This window comes from Miniopterus natalensis, chromosome 13, assembly GCF_054644295.1.
Source record: "Miniopterus natalensis isolate mMinNat1 chromosome 13, mMinNat1.hap1, whole genome shotgun sequence".
Classification (NCBI taxonomy): domain Eukaryota; kingdom Metazoa; phylum Chordata; class Mammalia; order Chiroptera; family Miniopteridae; genus Miniopterus; species Miniopterus natalensis.
In genome coordinates, this window is record NC_142093.1 from 24,524,239 (window position 1) to 24,544,193 (window position 19,955).

Here is a 19,955-nt window from a genome sequence, read left to right on the forward strand (position 1 = left end):
ACTGAGCAACACCATCCAGGGCAAAAGGTAGTTTTATATAACAAAGTCAAAATGGGAGAGGTCCAAGTTGTCATGTTTATTCTATAATAATCACCTTTCCAATCCCAAATGTAATATTAAAGTACATTTAATTTTAATATTTTGGTATCAAACAAAATTAAAAAAATTATTTGAACCCATCCCTTAGTTTTCCTATAGGAAATACCTGCCAGATCTTGTGATTTTCCAGATACTCTTGCACGTTTTGCACGATGACCAAAGTTTTCTGTAGTTGAAGTTGAGGCACCCTTCAAAAACAAAACGAAAACTAATTAAGCAAATATTTTTACCATACATAATTCATTACTTCTAAAATGACATTCCCTTTTTTGTTTGTTTCCTAACAATTCTTTCATTACAAAAAGGAAAGCAAATTATATTTAATTTACCTCCATACTGCTCTTCGTAGGACACGCTGTTCTTTTCGGCAAAAGAGTTTTTCTGCGAAGTTGGTAAGGACTATTTTGTGCACCAGGACCTGATTCTTCTGCAACCATATCTGCAGGTACATCATCATCTGTTATAAACAAAAGCAATATGAAAAATGACATCCATTAAAAAAAATAGTAAGAGCTCTACGGATGCGGTAAACTTTTAAAAGCTTCCTAAAAAAATTTTTTTTTGGGAATACAACTTTTATATAAAATTCCAGCTAACTGGATGATAACCATCTGAAAGAAATGTTGGCTTTCTACTTTATTTCTTACTTCAAAATAAATTCCAAAATACACCACATACATAAATACAAAAAGGAAACAAAATCACTAGAAGAAAATAGAAAAAAATATTTTTCATAAAGCTGAAGTAGAGAAGTTCTTTCAAGGTTACGACAAAAAAACTTGGAAGGAAGGCATTAAAAAAAACAGGTGAGGAGGATGTTCACTTGATGAAGGGCTTGAGAGGGACTGAGTACTACATGGTTAGAGCCCAAGAGGGATGGGAAGGACAGCCTGGTATAAGGTATCACATACCAAGTAGGATGAAAAGAGCATCCACACAGAGTGTGGTCTGGCATAGGGCATTCAAGAAGGGAAAGACGGAAGTCTGCATGGAGGGCATCACATAGCAGAGGGGATGGTAAATCTGGAAGACTGGTAACATGCAACAGAGGAACTGATCAAATAATTAAACAGGAAAATGGAAGCTAGATACCTTCTGTTAGAGAAGAAAGTTAAAATATAAAAAGAGAGAAAACTAGCATAAACTCTATGTTGTTAGACTAGAATTCAATGTATCAACATAAAACTCATGATTTAATAGATATAGAAATTATAGACGTAAATGTTTGAATGTATATATATATTCCATAGCTCTGTCCATTGACAGAGAGCCTGCCTAGAAGCAGTGACACTCCAATACCAACAAGCATGAGTAGCATTTGGAGTTTGGCTTCTGAATCTATAAAAGAAATAAAGGCTCCTTACAGAAATGGCTGATTCCAGGGTGGGGGAAATACAAAATGAGCCTGAAATATCTTGTGGTAGAAACAAGAAAGTATTAAAAGAATGATGAGGATATGTCAAAAGGACACAAGTCAGCCCGAATGGTCACCCACTCACGAAATTATGTTGGGAGCATCAAAATTCATGATAGTAAAAGACTTATAATCCAACGAATGAATAGCAACCCATAAATTTATAGTGCTATAAATAAATGAATAAATTGAAAGTTTAATAAGGAATGGGATGTTTGAAACACCCTCCTACCCCCCCCCACAAACTTATTAAGTAGAAAGGGAAAAACAGTAACTCTATAGAAGAGATGCCAATCAGACAGTCCCTTAATCAAGTGATCAAAGTGAACATCATCATTAATAGGACAAATTAAAACAGGGTGCCACCCGATAGCATATAAGATCACAGCATCACATGTATAATATTCCTGACAAAGATGCATAACCTAAATCTAATCGCAAGGAAACATCAGACAAACCAAATCTGTTTTGAATCATCTTTAAAACTGCAATCAAACCATGAAAGTTAAGGAAAATCTGAGGAATTGTTCCAGACTGAAGAATACTGAAAAGATATGCCAACTAAATGGAATGTGTGGTTCTGAACTAGATCCTTTTGCTAAAAGGTTGCTATTAGGACCAATAGTGAAACTTAAATGGGGGTCTAAAGATTAGAAGACAGTAATGTGTGTCAATGATAACTTTCTGATTTTTATAGCTGTAGTATGTTTATTTAGAAGAATATCCTTGTTCATAGGAAATACAGACTAAAGGAATTAGGAGGTGAAAGGACAACAGACTGGCACATACTCTGGAAGCGATCAGGGAAAACAACTGTTCTGTACCACTAACTCTTCTTTGTTTAGACTGTATTAAAAAGAACTAATAATTTTGAGTAATATGTAAAACATTTAAAAATTCTGCTTGGAAAATAAATACCATAAACAGTCAAAAGAAGCAACACAATCAGGAAAAAAATTTGTAACACATATCACACAAAAGGGTAATAATTTCCTTGATTATATCTGAGTGTCTACAAATCAATAGGGAAAAGGCCAATAATTCAGTAGAAAACTGGGCCAAGGCAAGGACACGAACCGACAATTTAGAATTAAGAAACTAAAAATGGCCTGGCAGGTGTGGCTCAGTGGTTGAGCATCCACCCATGAACCAGGAGGTCACGGTTCAATTCCTGGTCAGGGCATATGCCCAGGTTTCGGGCTCTGTCCCCAGTAGGGGGCATGCACGAGCACAAGGTAGTCAATCAATGACTCTCATCGATGTTTTTCTCTCTCCCTCTTTCTGAAATCAATTAAAAAAAAAAAAAAAGAAACTAGAAATGAAATGCTAACAGAAGCGACAATGAGATATTTTTCACATAGCAAATTACCAAAGATCAAAAGTCTAATCACATATTAGTATTACAAAAGGATAAAATAAAGGAAAAACAGTTCTTAATTGCTCTAAGAGCAATTTGGCAATAACTATTATTACTTAGCGATTCCACTTCTAGGAACTGATTCTGCAGCTATATTCACACATGTGGGCAAAGTAGTATGGATCAAGATTTTTACTGCATACTGTTCCTAGTACTAAAAGGTAAGAATCAAATGCTCATCAATAAGGGTCTATTAAATAAACTATGATCTAGCTATACAATAGAATATTATGTGGTCATTACAAAATATAAAGCAGTTCTATATAGACTGATAAGGAACTATCTTTAATATATAATACGTTTAAAAGCCACAATATACAGTGTTTTGTGTGTGCGTGTGAGATTTAAGGTTATACATACACATTCTTACATGTGTATATATTTAACTAAAATATAAACTCCATGATAGTAGGGAGCCACCTACTGGCCAAAGACAGGACAATGTGAGCTAGAGTAAGACTTAATGGAATGAACTAAGAGAGATATATTTAAAACCACGGGTTTATAATGATACTTAAAAAAAAAAGGCTACTTTCAAAGATGCTTCTGAAAACGAACTTATCATTTTGAAAATTGGAAAACAACAGGAAATAATAGAATATTCCTTCTTCCTTTCTTATATAAACTGAACCACCAGGTAACCAAGTATGAAATCAGAGCAAGCTTCTCTATAGAAACATTTTAGCAATAAATAAAGAATAAGAAAATGAGAAATAATAAAAATTTGCAATCTCTAAGAGTTAGTGGATTTAACTACTGAGTATCAATAGATCCATAATATCACAAAAAGAAAAACAATCAGACATTATGTATTTCCTGATGAAAGAACATACCATCACCTACGAAGCTTTGACAATAACATCAAATCTGAATCTGTAAGAAACACTGTAAGGTCAAACTATACAGTACCAGTTTCATCTACAAATAAATTGCATGGGAAATCAATGGGGAAAAAGATAAACGAAACTAAAGCACACTGTTTAAGAATGTATCCTTTGGTATTAAAATCACTTTTTTTAAAAGCCAGAAAATGATTATCATATAAATACTTTTTGTGGGGAAGATGGAGTTATGATTGGAATGGGGCACATAAAAGGCTTTTGCAGTGGCTGGCAAAGTTCTATTTCTTGATCTGTTGGTATTAGAATACCAATCTTAGTAATAATTCTAAACTTTAATAATTCAATAAGTTATATTTCTTTTGAGGTGTTTTTAAAAGATGAGGTGGTGTAACAGTGTAATATTAAAAAACAGAGGTTTTTCCAACAGCAGAGCTTGGGCAAATTAACACTTTTAAGCCTAAATTTTATCAACTATTAAAGATAACAGTATCTTGTAATTCCCAGGACTATCGAAAGGATGTAAATAGAATAACATATGCAAAACACTCAAGCAGTATGTCTGGTTCACATAAAATATCCAATAAATGTTTTAGCTATTATTTCATTTAAATATTCCATTAACATAACTTTTAAACAAAACTTGGAAAATCAAGTAAGTTTTCTATGTACTGCAATGTAGTCAGAAAATATAGCCAGTGTGACATGACTGGGTATTTGTGGAGTCATCCCTTTGTAGTTTAATATGTGGTTAGTTTCTATAAATGTTTCATGTCTGCTTCAAAGCAACATCTACATTCTACTTTTTAGAGTAAAATTTAAATATATCTAAAATATCAAGTATGTTAAAATATCAAGTCTGTGTGTTCAAATATTCTATACCTTTACTTTTGTTGGCAGTGGTGGTTTCATTTGTCTATTGTCCTTTTTTTTTTTTTTTAATATATCTTTATTGATTTCAGAGAGAGGAAAGGAGAGGGAGAGAGAGAGAGAGATAGAAACATCAATGATGAGAGAGTCATTGATCGAGCCCACAACCCAGGCATGTGCCCTGACCGGGAATCGAACCCCGAGTGCCTGGATCCTAGGTCAACGCTCAACGGCAGAGCCACGCCCGGCCGGCCTGTCTATTGTCTTTTGAAGGAAATTTCCTATAAAACTTTCCTCTCTTTCTGTAGGTAGTCCATTTATTTTTAGTATGTAAATTTTGTTTTATATACTTTGATATGTTATTTGGAAATAGAGCTTCAAGATAATTATTTCTTTGCAGAGTATTACTTCTTTCATCATGTTTAATAATGCTTTTTGCCTTAGAAATCTATTTTTGGCTGGTATTTTCCTAACAGCTTTTTATTTTGTTTTATATTAGCCTAGTGCTTTTTTAACCCTGTATTTTCAACTTTTACTTCTGGGTCATTACATTTTAAATTTAGTTCTTTTTAACCACTTATTGCTAGATTTCCTTTTCAGCCAAAGCAAGAATATCTGTCTAATCTGCTATTTAATCTATCTAATGCCAATTTCTATGATTATATTTTTAATTTCAAAAGTTGCTTTGGTTTTCCTTTTTGAGGCTTATTGTTTCTTTTTCATACTGGTCTGTTACTTCACCATACTTCATTTTCTTTTTTTATTCTCTTAATCATTTTACACACTTATTTTCATTCTCTTTTGGATTGTTTTATCGTTGGACACTTTTTAAAATCTAAGCACAATTAGAGAAGTTATTTCAGGTTGTAGGCTGCATGCCTTGGTCTTAGTGCTAGCTGTATTCTGAAAAGGCCCAAGGCCACATTTCTTATCTCCATATGTGCATTAAAATTCCACCCCAGACCCATTAGGACATATATCCAGAACCAAAAGGCCCTTGAGTTTATCTAGCAGCATCACCTCCCTCTTAGTGCTTTGATTTGCTTTCTCTCATTTCTGCACCTGAGAATTTCCTTCACTTCTTTCCTTCCTTAGGATTTATGCAGCCACACTTTTGCTCGTTTTATGTTAGGTTTCTATGTTTGTAGTGTGTATGTATGTGAGGGTGATATCTCTATCAGCTTGGTTTATCACGCTGTGAGTAGTCAGTCAGTCACTGAGCCAGTAAGTTTCATTCTCAAACTTTTCATCCCATACAACCCTCTCATTCCACTCCAACTTCTGTTTAAAATTGGTATACATTATAGAAGAGCCCTCTTGTGCCTACTTCCAGGGAAAACAGATTGCCACATGGGAAGAAAACACATGTTTCAACTATAAATTGTGTCAAGAGTAGCACTTCATGTTTTTTATTTTTAAATATATTTTTATTGATTTCAGAGAGAGGAAGGGAGAGGGAGAGAGAGAAAAAGAAACATCAATGATGAGAGAGAGTCAATGATTGGCTGCTTCCTGCACGCCCCCGCCGGGGGATCAAGCCCACAACCCAGGCATGTGCCCTGACGGAATCGAACCTTGATCTCCTGGATCATAGGTCGATGCTCAACCGATTAGCCACACTGGCCAGGTTGTTTTTTAATTTTTAATTTAAAAAAATTTCCACAAACACACACACAAATTGGTATATATTATTATTAGATATCTACCCACCCTGGAATTCTCTTCTTCTCACCATCAACACAACAAATACATACTAAAGACCAAAAAGTAAGGAATTCAGAGGTAGCAACAAGAAAGAGGTGTTGGTTAACTCAGCTGCAACCTAAAGTTCCTCCAAATAAATCTGTCCCAAATTTCTATACAATTCTCATAATAAATTACCACTGAGCTCTGGCTGGTGTGGCTCAGTTGGTTGAGCGTTGACCCTGGCACTGAATGGTCGCTGGTTTGATTCCCGGTCAGGGCACATACCCAGGTTTTGGATTTTACCCTTGGTCGAGGTGTGTATGGGAAGCAAATGATTGATGTTTCTCTCTTTCACTGATGTTTCTCTTTTTCCCTCTCCATTCCTTTCTAAAATCAATAAAAACATTAAAAAAAAAAAAAATAAATTACCACTGACTATAAGATACAGTGCCAGAAGGTATTTACAAAGGGGTCACTCTATGTTTAAAAAAAAATTTTTCTTTTTTAAATTGACTGATTTTAGAGAGAGAGAGAGAGAGGAAGGGAGAAAGAGAGAAAAAAACTACTGATTTGTTGTTCCACTTATTTATGCATTCATTGGTTGATTCTTGTATGTGCCCTGACTGGGAATCAAACCTGAAACCTTGGTGAAACTAGAGCATGCTTTAACCAACTGAGCTACCCAAGGAGGGTAGGGGTCATTCTGAGAAGATCACTTGGCCACTACTGTAAGAAGCAAAGGAGAATGTTATTAAAAAATCTCTAGTCATTAAGGTCCTTATCGTTTAAATTCCTGTAGTACTGTTTATATACCATATATTCTTTCCATATCATAGCTGCCTTGTATTGTTTACTTTTTTTTGGTATATATGCCTTATTTTCCTAACAAAATTATAAGCTCTTAGGGCAAGGCCCTTCTCTTTTTTATATTCTTCCTTGGTGTTTAGCCCTGTGCCTAATAAGTATTCAATAAATGTTGGTTCTCATCTATGCAGACCCTTTACTTCTACTCAATTCAAGGAATTTTTCCAAGAAACCATGACTACTGGTGAGCTACAATGCCTTATATACTACTTTATAGAAAATAAAAACCCGACAAGTACTGCTTTCACTTCTTTCTACCTCCAACTCCACGAATTCATTTACATGTACATCCATTATTTTTTTGTTCCTTTCTAAAATTATAGAGAAGTATTCCCCAAGATTGATTTGGCACATATGAAACAGGAAATGTCTGTTAAATAATCCATGGTAGCTTATCTGTCTTCAAACCAAGAAATCATGAAGGATTAGTTATAGTTTGTTCCAACAACAATGTCTAAAAACAAGTCCTCAACATAATATTTTGTCAAAATTTTTAAAATTTTATAGCTGTAATATAAAACTAACAAAAATAACTCTCAACATTCAATTTCAACCATAACATGGAAAATTTAATTTTCAGTTAGAAAAAATGTTCTTGACCAGCTATCTCCAATAGAAACAGAATGTGATCCATATTTTATAATTTTAAATTTTCTAGTGGCTAAGTAAATTTTAATTTACATAACTCACTATATATAAAATTTATCATTTCAACATATAATATTCTATATTCTTTTATTTTCCTACTAAATCTTTGAAGTCACTATGTACTTTAATAGAACATGCCTCAAATTCAGACAAGCCGTATTTCAAGTGCTCTAAAGCCACATGTGGCTAGTGGCTACCTTAAATGGATAGTACACACGTACACATGTACACACACCCACACACACCCCTACCTTTGTTAAATTCTTATCGGTCCTCTTAAATAATAAAAAGTACGATGCAATTTAAATGGATATTACACACACACACAAAAATTTATTTTAGATTTTTTAGATTTGACTATAAATCCTGTAAAAATATACTAGAGTCTTCACTATTACTAGGAAGAACTACAGCGGGAAAGCAAAGGCTTCTGGAGAATAAGCATGTTTGCTTAACTAAAAAATAATTTTTGAAATCCCTGATATTAAATAACATTGAAAACTTACATTAGGATTTATTTTAACAAAAGAAGTGACTTAATTCTATACATTCGGAAGCTAGTAGAATACTTTAATTTTTACATATCTTTATAACTATCTTAGAGATTTACAAAAGACTACTATTGACTAGGGTTTAAAGTCATACACTTTAGGGTATAGACTAATCTAAAGTTAGAGGGTAGTTTATGGAATTTAATTTACAGAAGCTTTCCTCCCTACAAATATTGTACATATTCCACATTACTTACCCATAGCCACAGATCAGATTGGAAACTTAGGCAAATCTGTGCTAGTAACTGTGCTTAGAAACAGCTCTCAGTCTCACGGTGTAAAGAACCACACTTGGCAACTGTTTCTAACACAGCTGGGAACTACCACAACTTTTTTCTGACTACTAAAAAATCCACAAATAAACTGAAATCAAGACAAAAGTTCATTTTAAATGCTTTTTAAATCTTTTACTTAAGGGTTAAATATTTTACATCAAAAATTTAATTATTGAGGAGACGGTTCTATACTTCCATTACTGCATTGTTATTATTTATCCACTTATACACACACACAGGCACTAAGGCACACACTCCTCTGCTCAATCTTCACCATAACATGAACTATAGAGATTATCTAAGACTGGTTAAAGAAAATATATTTACACTTCGGCCACTGAATAATCTTCAGAAGCTAAATTGCTGATATTAGTAAGAATTACACTGAAAACTCAAACAAGGCTTCAGTTCAACAGAAGAAATTTAAACAAATTCATTCTAAATAGCCTTAAAGTGTATTTAACAATTATTTGCTCAACGAGTAAAGAATAAATGAATGAATGTGCCATGCACTGTATGAGGTACTGGTGAAACAGAACCACCAAACAGAAGGTTGTATGTATTTGCCCTCCAAGAGGTTAGGAGAGACACCGACAGTCAATAATAGTAAAACAGTATGTCACATGTTCTAATAGGGATAAGCAGAAGATACTATGGGAACACATGAGAGCACCTAATTCAGTCTTAGATGATACTTGGTGTATGAGTAAAGGTTTCCTGAAGAAAGCCTAAGCTGAGATGAATGACAACTGGGAGTCAGTCAAGAAGGAGCAGTACTGTGTGTGAAGATTTGAAGGTGCTCGTCTCCAGCACAGGTCTCAAGAAACTGCAAGTTGTTCTGTATGGCTGAATCATGTAGCAGGGGCCAGATCATGAAGGGTACTATAAACACTTTAAAGAATTTATAGAGTTTATCTTGAAGGCCAAAGATAGCCTAGAACAGTGACAAGTTTTGATTTGTGTTTTAGGAAGATTACCTGAATAGTGTAAAAACAACTGGAAGTGGATGGCACTGGTGGCGGGAGACCACTTAGGAGGCTATGGTAGTTATATAACTGAGAGATAAACATGGTTTGAACTATGGTAATAAAAATGGAAGAATGGAGTAAATTTGAGGCTATAGTCACAAGATAAATTTACTAAACTTAGTGACTGAATTGAATATATATGGGTGAGGGTAGAGAACAGGATGGAGCCAGGAATAACATTAATTTAGGCAACCCAAAGGATGGTGTTGCCATGTATTAAGGCAGGGTCCTTTGTGGGCAAGACAGGGATGAAGAGAAAAAAAATGAGTTCCGGTTTGGATTTTGAGTTCTGTGGTACCTGTGGGGACATTCAAGTGGAGATTTGGGTTCAAGATAAAGAACTAGAGAATTTTGTGACTGTGAAAATATATTGTATTAGGAGTAGAGTCAGAAAGTGTAGATTAGCTATCATCATTTACATATGGTACAATATTGATGTTTCGCTCAGCAGGAGTTGCTCAGCTGTTGAGCATCAATCTAGGATCCAGGAGATTGCGGTTTGGTTCCCGGTCAGGGCACATGCCCAGGTTTCGGGCTCGATCTCCAGCAGGGGGTGTGCAAGAGGCAGCTGATCAACGACACTCATCACTGATGTTTCTATCTCTCTCCCATCCTCTCTCTGAAATCAATTAAAAAATATTAAAAAAATATTGATGTTTCACGGCAGAGGTGCCATCCAATTCTTGAGAAACAGCCATATAAAGATAATTGTTATCTATTGATGTCAAAATTATCAATACTGTATATAAAAATGTCTGTAGGTCCCAGAATGACAAGAATTTATAACTCCAGCTTGATGAGAAATAAACTGACAACTACTAATTCAAAGATTAACATTATTTGGGAATAAGTTTAGTTTTATTTTCATTCTTTCCTGCTACATATCACATTCTGTTCTCCTAAGACATTCCTCTCCCCCTTTGCTTTCAGGGAGAGGAAGAGTATAAAATAATATCTCCCCCAAATGGAACATTTTAAAATTCTTTCTTCTAGTCTCATATTTTTACCTCCAGTTTTTCATGTTTAGTATTCCCTAAAATGAGAAAATTCAAACAAGAAAAAAAATTTTAAAAGTTAGTAACTTTCATAAATTTTAAGTATTTTTAAGTTCAACTGAACAACACTATAACTCAAAAATAGCATCCAAAGTCAAAGCTACTATGACCAGAGTATCAAATGCATCATTAATTCAAGATCAGAATAACTATGGCCCCAAATCAACAATTAAGACAAACCTAATTCTAGGCTAACCCAAGATTCATAGAGGTCATTTGCTAGTCACTATAAATATAAACATCTGCCACTGAGGGGCTTGATCTAGCAGGGAAGCTAGACATGTAAACAAATAAATTAAGCAATACAGTATGTGCCATACTAAAGACACATATAAGGTGTTAGGAAAGTATAAAACAGGGCACACAAATGAACATATGCACAGGGCTTAAGAGAAAACAATTTAGCCCGTCCCTAATTTTAATTTCACATGAAATTTAGAAATTTTTAGAAATATCATTTATTAGTTTAGTTTTATGGGGAAGGAATAGCCAAGACTAAGAGGGTAGAGCACAAAGATCAAAATGAGAATGAGGCTATTATACTCTTACAAACATTAAATGCTTAACCTTTGATGTTAATTCATCCCAGAAACTGTTTTGAAGGAAAAAAATGGACAGAGATAGGGAGGAAGGAGAGGAGGGGAGAGGCTGAGCATCATCAGTTCTCTTTCTTTCCTAGTTCCACAGTTAGATCATAATTTCTGGGACTGTATGATTTCTAGTAATATTTTACAGATCAAGAGATCGCTTGACAAGAAAAATATTATTAGCCTGTCTGAGGTCCATTAAAGTTCAGTGAAATGCTGAAGATCAGAAAGCTAGCAAGTGGTAGCAAAACAATTTTTAGGTCAATGTTTTTATTTATTTTTTAACATAAAGTAATTTGGATATCCCAAAGTTTATTATATAAGCAATACAAAGGATGATAATAATGATAGTAATTGGAATAACAGTAGTACTAGTAGTAGTAGTAGTACCTAAAGACTGAAAACACACTCATGTTTCAAGTGTTTTATATATGTATTAACTCACCGAGTTCTTGTATTAACTCTGTGAGGAACATATTATTCCTTTTTTATAGATGAGGAAACTAGACAGAGAGGTTAAGCATCTTGCCCAAGGTCACATGATATTAAGTAGTAGAGACAGTCTAGTTTCAGAGCACCACATTACTAACCACTGTGCTATCTAAATACAAATTAGTCATGCTAAATACTACTGGATATACTTATTATTGGAAGTATATTAGTGTATAAAAGAATACCATGAAATGGAACATATACGACTTTTGGAAATGTTTAAATAATTAAAAAAAATTAAATCATACGTTTTCATGTCTTATTTTATTCAAAGTGTCAGTGAGTTAACATTTTATATGAAACCACAACAACATAAACAACAGACCCTTTGTATTTTCATAATGGTTATCTTCTTAGATATTTTTGTATTGTAAATATCAATAATATTTGGAGACTAAGGATACGAAAAGAAGCAGAGTAGAAGGTACTGCCTAGTAAAACATGTTAGAGTGTACAACAGAAAAGGGAGCCATCAAGTTTCCTCAAAACCTCACAGAAGCTTTGAACTCTGAAAATATAAGCACGATAAAGGATAACAGTGACATGTGGTTCTGAAAACAATGGCATTCATTGTGAATCAATAAAAGCAGTCTCCTTATCAAACCATGAAACAAGAGTAAAGGTAGAATAAAGAAGTTTCCAGACACACAGACTTACAAAGTTATCTCCTATATAACCTATCTTAGAAAGTTACTCGAGGACATTATTTCAACAAAACTAGGGACTAAATACAGAAAGTGGAACACTTGGGATGTAATTAATGAAATCATCACAGAAAAACAACAAAAGGAAGAAATTCCAAGATAAAGGGCCTGTAGATTGGAATCAGGCTCCAGAGGGCAGTAGGAATAAAATGTCCCGGGAAAAAAGGGAAATCAATAGGTTATATATATAGCAGGGAGCTTAGAAAAACTTGAGGACATGATAAAGACAATACATTAAATGTATAAAATAATCCATCACAACAATTAGGAATAATCTCTTTTTAGTGACCTAGGAATAATTTTAAGTAGTAGAGAAATAGTAAATCTAGCACATACTTGGCTCTACAGAGAAAATATCTCCATATTCATAACACAAACACTGTTATTTTTTCAACATCTACAATCAACCTACATGCAAATCACTCAAAAATACTTCATTAACAATATAAATGTTATTAACCTTGATAATGAAAATGTAGTATTGAATTAGCTTAGTGGTGAAAGGAAGAACCATGGTATCCTCATCTTACAAAGGACTGAGTCTATACTTACTATTCATAGTTGAGGAAATATAAAATTAAACTTTAAGTATGTGGTTTAAAATTATATTGGGATGAGGTGGGTGGAGGGAATACTGTAAGTAAACCACCACAGCAGAAATCAAGAAATCAGCAATGCTTAAATCTGATAAGAGAAATAGCAGGATAAGCTTTGGGCAGCCAAACAGACATCACGATATTTATGCACAGCAATTCATCCACTTCACTCCAAGTTCGCTGCTCAGTATTCATTTATCTTTATTCTGCACACAATTCTTTTAATCAGGGCATTGCATTTCCAAGTCTTCATACCTAATTGTGCATGCAAATTTATTATCTAAACATTATAAAATCAGTATATAAATTGCCCGTCAACAAAGAACATGCCATTTGTTTGGAGAGAAAATACATACAAGACAATTGAGCAAAACAGTCTATCATCTATCTATCTATCTATCTATCTATCTATCTATCTATCTATCTATCTATCTATCTACCTACCTACCTACCTACCTACCTACCTACCTACCTACCTACCTACCTACCTATCATCTATCATCTATATCGCTATGCTACAGTACCACATCTGTGAGACAGAGACTATGAATAGTTCACACCCATAGTAATTTTATTAAAATAAGATGTTGCCTCTGTAGTGCAAATAACTTATATAAAAGGAACTATAGAAAAGCAATAAAAATAAAAGTGCATGTAGTTTGGAATCATAGGGGGTTTCATAGAATGGAGAGAAATGGGGCTTGAGGATAATATATGAGCAGACATGAAAAACTAGGTGTTCAGAAATCAGAAGGGACATAAAAAGCACAAGAAAAGCTAAGCAAGGAGTTCAGTGAATCTGCCTTATTCAGGAGTTTTCACGGGGAGACACTGGAAACTAGAGAAGGAAGTCTTCAGGAGCTGAGAGGCAATGAGTGAAAATATTTTTTAGACAAGTCTTTCTTACCACCAAATTGCAAGGAGATAGCCTTGGCAGTTACAAATACAAGAAATATAAGGCAGCTCTAGCAGACTTAAAAAAAGTCCCATTATTTTTGTGCTTTATATGGATGAAGAGAAAAAAATATATATAGTTGAATCTATCTGCAAGCTTTACTGAAATAAATAAAACATCACATTAAAGAACAGCAGATGGCACCAAAATATTTCCCCCACCACTGCCTTGGGTCACCATTAACTGAAACCAAAGGAAAACCTTCATATTGGAACTGAAGAATATAAAAAAAATTACTGATGTCAATAATAACGATCTAGAGCATGAATACTTACTGAAAAATACATGGTTGCATCAAATACAAAAAACAACTATTGGAAGTACTTTTGCTTTACTAAAAATGTAACTATACTTCTTATAAAAGAGTTACTAGTCGAGAAAAAGTATTAATATCTACAAAATTAAATGGACTTATATCAATATTTACACAATAAACTCTTAATAGCACTAATGAAATTGATCAGCAATATGGGTAATTAAAACTACCCTCCACAGATATGTGTTTCCCTTCTTGATTCTAAGATGTTTAAGGGGGAACAATACCACAATAAAATACACCCACTGATCTCAACATCATCCAGAGTTCAAAATATTAAAATGTAAAATTTTTAAAAATTGGGGATTTGGGGAACACCTTCTGTCAACGTCAATGGATCACATTTTAAAAAATAACTGGCTTTTTTTTTTTAACTGAATTTACTGTGGTGACATGAATAAAATTATATAGGTTTCAGGTGTACAATTCTATAATACATCATCTGTATATTGTATTATGTGTTCACCACCCCAAGTCGTCTCCTTCCATCACCACTTATCCCCCTTATACCCTCTTCTACCTCCCCCCACCCCCTTTCTGGTAATCAACATACTGTTGTGTCTGTGAGATTTTTTTGCTTAATCCCTTCACCTTTTTCACCTAGTCCCACAATCCCTCTCACCTCTGACAGCTGTCAGTCTGTTTCTATTTTGTTTGTTTATTTTGTTCATTAGATTCCATATATGAGTGAAATCATATGGTACTTGTCTTTCCCTGACTGGCTCATTTCACTTAGCAAAATGCTATCCACCCTTGCTGTTGCAAAGGGTAAGATTTCCTTCTTGCTCTCTCCTTTTTTTTTCTTTTGGTTAATCCTCACCCAAGAATATTTTTTCCATTGCTTTTTAGAGAGAAGGAGGGAGAGAGAGAGAGAGAGGGAGAGAGAGAGAGAGAAACATCAACATGAGAGACATATATCAATTGGTTGCCTCCCACCCATGCCCCAACCAGGGCTGGGGATCAAACCTACAACCCAAGTACATGCCCTTGACTGGGAACCAAACTCCCGACCCTTTGGTGCTTGGGCTGATGCTCTAACCACTTAAGACACACCAGCCAGAGTGATTTCCTTCTCTTTTTTATGGCTAAGTAGTATTCCATTGTGTAAATGTACCAAAGCCTTTTTATCTACTCATCTACTGATGGACACTTGGGCTGCTTCCAAATCTTGGCTATTGTAAATAACACTGCAATGAACATGGGGATGCATATATTCTTTTGAATCAGTCTGGATTAGGTCAAGATCAAACTAATTTGCACTGATTGAGGTGGGGAGAGAGGGAGAAAAGTTGGCAATATTTAAAAGTGATAGGTACTAGATGGTTTTACAGAGAAAAAAGAACAATGTATTTTTATGAATTCATCAACAAATGAGACCTCAAGAAAGATTCTGATCCAATCCCTTCTGTACCTTTACTGTGTCTTAAGCCTTAAACAAAGTGTTTTCATAGCTACTTTTTCAGAATAGCTGAGGATTTTGTATCCTTCCTAAGCACCAAAACAGAATTTGAATATTAATCATTCTAATTGAAACATTTCTAAAGTACATTTAGCTTTTAAAAGAATATCCTTAAAATAACATAACTCTTTCTCAATTATAAGATGATCATTAGGATCATGAAATTAATCTCTTGTTTTGCAACAGGATGAGACCCTGAGGATTCATTTATCAGTACAAAGCTATTTTCTGGAATAAGCTGTCCTAAACTTCTGGGCTTCCTGTGTTACTCCTGCAGTTTATGGATTTTTTTTTCCTCCCCTCTAGCTGTCATGTTGTTAGCCGTCACTTCCAGCTGTCCATGGGCCTAACTACAGACTCCTCTTTTCTCTGATAAACCAAAGAAATAGCAAACCAGGTATGTCTGTTTTAAAAGTAAGGGTAAACAGGCACCAAACAGGAGCTTAGGAGACTTTCCCAAGAATAAAGGTTTTAGAACTAATGCTGCTCAGAAATCTTTATTGCTTCTGCTTCTTAGCATTAAGATAAATGAGAATGCTGGACAGCTTTATTCCCAAATAGTTAAAATACTTCTTTTTTACATTGTGCCCTGAGTGGTTAACTTATTTGTGAAACAGCATACAACTAAAGGATCTCTGACAGCAGCCACAGCATTAGAAATTGGCTATATTTCACATGATTGGTTAATAAATTTTAATGACAATTATGAATATAAGTTTTCAATCCTTACCCGTAATTAACATTTATTTTACCGTGGAGCCTTAAGCAAGGTTAAGCAAAACTGCAGCTTCTTAAGTAGAAATCAAGAAGATAAACCAAAAGAAGTTTTTCTCCTTTCTCTATTATTTATTTTAGAGAGAGGAAGGAAGAGAGAGAAACACTGATTTGTTGTTCCATGTATTTATGCATTCACTGGCTGATTCTTGCATGTGCCCCGACCAAGGATCGAACCTGCAGCTTTGGCATATTGGGATGACACTCTAACCAACTGAGCTATCGGCCAGGGCTTTTTTCTATTATTTTTGAACTGGGAAGTATAGCAGTGTTCCAACCTAACTGTGCACCAAGTCACCTGCAGACTTAGTAAAAACACACACATATATACACACACTTTACTTCCTATGAAGTGGACATTGTGAATGACTTCATAATATCCACCCACTACCATATGAATAGTCAGGCTATTTATGTTAATTCCATACCCCTCAAGGATGTGCAGGCCTAAACCAATTTGGCCCAAGAAGACATAAGAGGCAGCTTGCTTTTTTGGCTTCTGGGTAAGACAGGGAGGTCATTTTCTCTTTTCTCCTAGTAGATACAAACAAGGATAAATGTTGCATTATTTATGGTAGGCAGCCATCCTAGGCTCTTGAGGGGAATTAACTTGAGACAAAACTTCTTGTCATGTGAGATAAGTTTTCTTACTGTTGAAGCCAGTTTGAGTCAGATTTAAGCTACTCAACAACCAAAAGCATCTTGAATCCTGAAAAAGCTCCACTGTTAACAATACACAACCAGAGCTGAAAGCCACTGGACTAGATAAGTAATAAGCTAAAACTCAAAAGGAATTAAATACAACACTGATGTGAAAAACGGAGAAAAGGGAAAAATAAAAACCCAAACCTAATCTATGGGCAAACTCTTAATCATAAAAATACAACCGCAAATCTCAAAATATACATATATTCTTTCTTTGGATTCCTCCTTCAACAGTGATTATCACTGCACCAAGAATACCAATGCTGTTTAACAACTATAACAAATCTAAAACTATGTGCTCGAAAGACTTATATTAGCTTTATTTTATTTATTTATTTTTTAAAATACATCTTTATTGATTTCAGAGAGAGGAAAGGAGAGGGGGAGAGAGAGAGAGAGAAACACCAATGATGAGAGAGTCATTGATTGAGCCCGCAACCCAGGCATGTGCCCTGACCAGGAATCGAACCCCAAATGCCTGGGTCCTAGGTCAAGGCTCAACAGCTGAGCCATGCCCGGCCAGGCTATTAGCTTTAAATACAATGGTTTCACCCTTGCCTTCAAACCTGTTTCAATATAGAAAAAAAACCCAAAACACTGCTGTTAAATCAATATGAAATTGTCTCAAGTTTAAAATGCTGCCTATCTGTTGGTACCATAAGAAAGCTAATGATCTAATTATTAAATAATAATTCTTAAACATTTTTGTCAGGAATAATCACTAATTTTATAGGCGTTCTGCTTTAAGACTAATAAAGAATACTTTAATTTCCACAAGTGTTCTTAAAAAGCTCATTCATTATTTTCAAGTTATGGAAAAGTTAAGTGAAACCTACAACCAAATAAGGGCATTAGTTTAACTGTTCAAAACAAAGGGTCTACAAACAGCTCCTAAATCATGAATTACCTTAGGTTATAACTTTATTTCAAAAGTTTCACACATTTTTTTCATTACACCTATTTTGGGGTTGTGGCACAAAACTTTTCAAAGGTAGTGGGCTGACTTTGAAGAAATACAGCATCTTCTACTAGAGCATAAAGATAAACCTAAAGCTGAATTTATGGTTTTATTCTGCAATTTTTGCAAACTGCTATATTTGCTATATTTTACATTTATTTAAATTAAAAGTTGGTAATTTGGTCATGTTTACAAAGGTATGTATGTGACTGTGCTGATTTTCAGTTTTTAAGATTACTACCATAACTAAGATAAACAGAATCCATTATAAATACATGATCCTATTCATTACATATAAAAGAAATTAAGTACTGAGATATATATATATATATATATATATATATATATATATATATATATTAGATCTTTATTGATTTCAGAGAGGAAAGGAGAGGGAGAGAGAGAGAGAGAAACATCAATGATGAGAGAGTCACTGATCGAGCCCGCAACCCGGGCATGTGCCCTGACTGGGAATCGAACCCCGATCGCCTGGATCCTAGGTCGACACTCAACTGCTGAGCCACACCCGGCCAGGCAAGTACTGATATTTCATGAGAAGCCATGTAAAGATAGTGAAACAGAGATAGAAACTACCTTTGATTAACTCATAATTAAAGACAGTAACAGTATAAATATTAAGTACCTAGATTTAATAAATTTGTGTAATATATAAGCAATAGGGTCTTTTGTCAAGATGAAAGTCCTTATAGAGGTTAGGCAAATCATTAACTCATATGCACTAGGGAAATGACATGCATATCAATTAGGTATTCTGATCCACAAGTGGTGGAAATAAAAAAATAAAAGAGGCAAAGGCTTGAAATTTAATTTTACTTTTTAGATTCCCATATTAATCCACATGTATTATTATTAGTCATACTCTATTTGCTATGTGAGACAGGAATACTCTTTTCTCACTTATTTTCTAACAATATTTTAAAGTAAAATATTAACCACACACTTTCATAGGTATTTCAACAAACACCTATGAATGAACAATTTGAAACAAAAATTACATCGCTGCGACAAAAACTGGTATTACCCCAAATCTACTCACTTCTTCTGTTGACAGACCCTAGACTTTCAGTTGAGCAGATGACCATCCAGAATACAGCCCACATTTCTCAGCCTCCCTTACTGAGTTGGCCATCTAACTAGGTTTGGCCAGTGAGACATAACCAGAAATGTCCTGGTGTTACTTCTGGGTAGGTTCTGAAGGGAACCTGCTTTCTGCTAGGTAGAATGTTGCAAAAGGAGCACATATTTTGAATCATAAAATCAAAGTCACATGTTTCAAGATAGTGGAGTAATAAAAAAGGAGCTTAGGTCCCCAACGTCATGCATGGTAGAGCTTTCAAATCAACCTTATATGCTTACCTCTAGACTTTATCACAACAGACGAATAAACTTCTACCTTTTTAAACAACTGTTGCTTTGAGTTTCCTGTCACTATGACCAAAATCTAACTTTCATTTGTAATCACACAAAGCAAAAACACTCTCTGCATTCGTGTAAGAAAATGCCTTTAAGACATTAATGGAAACAACATGGGCTATTAAAGTCAACAGAACTTGTTCAAATCCCAGCTCTTCTTACTTAGCTATATGATCCTGGGCAGATTACTTTGCCTCATTCTCCACAGCTGTAAAATGGTAGAAAAACA

At 34.5% G+C, this 19,955-nt stretch overlaps 1 protein-coding gene across 1 annotated transcript in view; it reads right to left on the minus strand.

Annotated features, from left to right (window-relative positions):
• FBXO11 (F-box protein 11) overlaps positions 1 to 19,955 on the minus strand; it is a 78,048-nt gene that overhangs the window by 21,635 nt on the left and 36,458 nt on the right. The window contains exons 2-3 of the mRNA XM_087823537.1: positions 429 to 556; positions 206 to 287 (exon numbers count right to left, since the gene is read on the minus strand). Coding sequence (XP_087679663.1) covers positions 206 to 287; positions 429 to 536 — 190 coding nt within the window. The 5' untranslated portion in view covers positions 537 to 556. The remainder of the gene's footprint in view (positions 1 to 205; positions 288 to 428; positions 557 to 19,955) is intronic.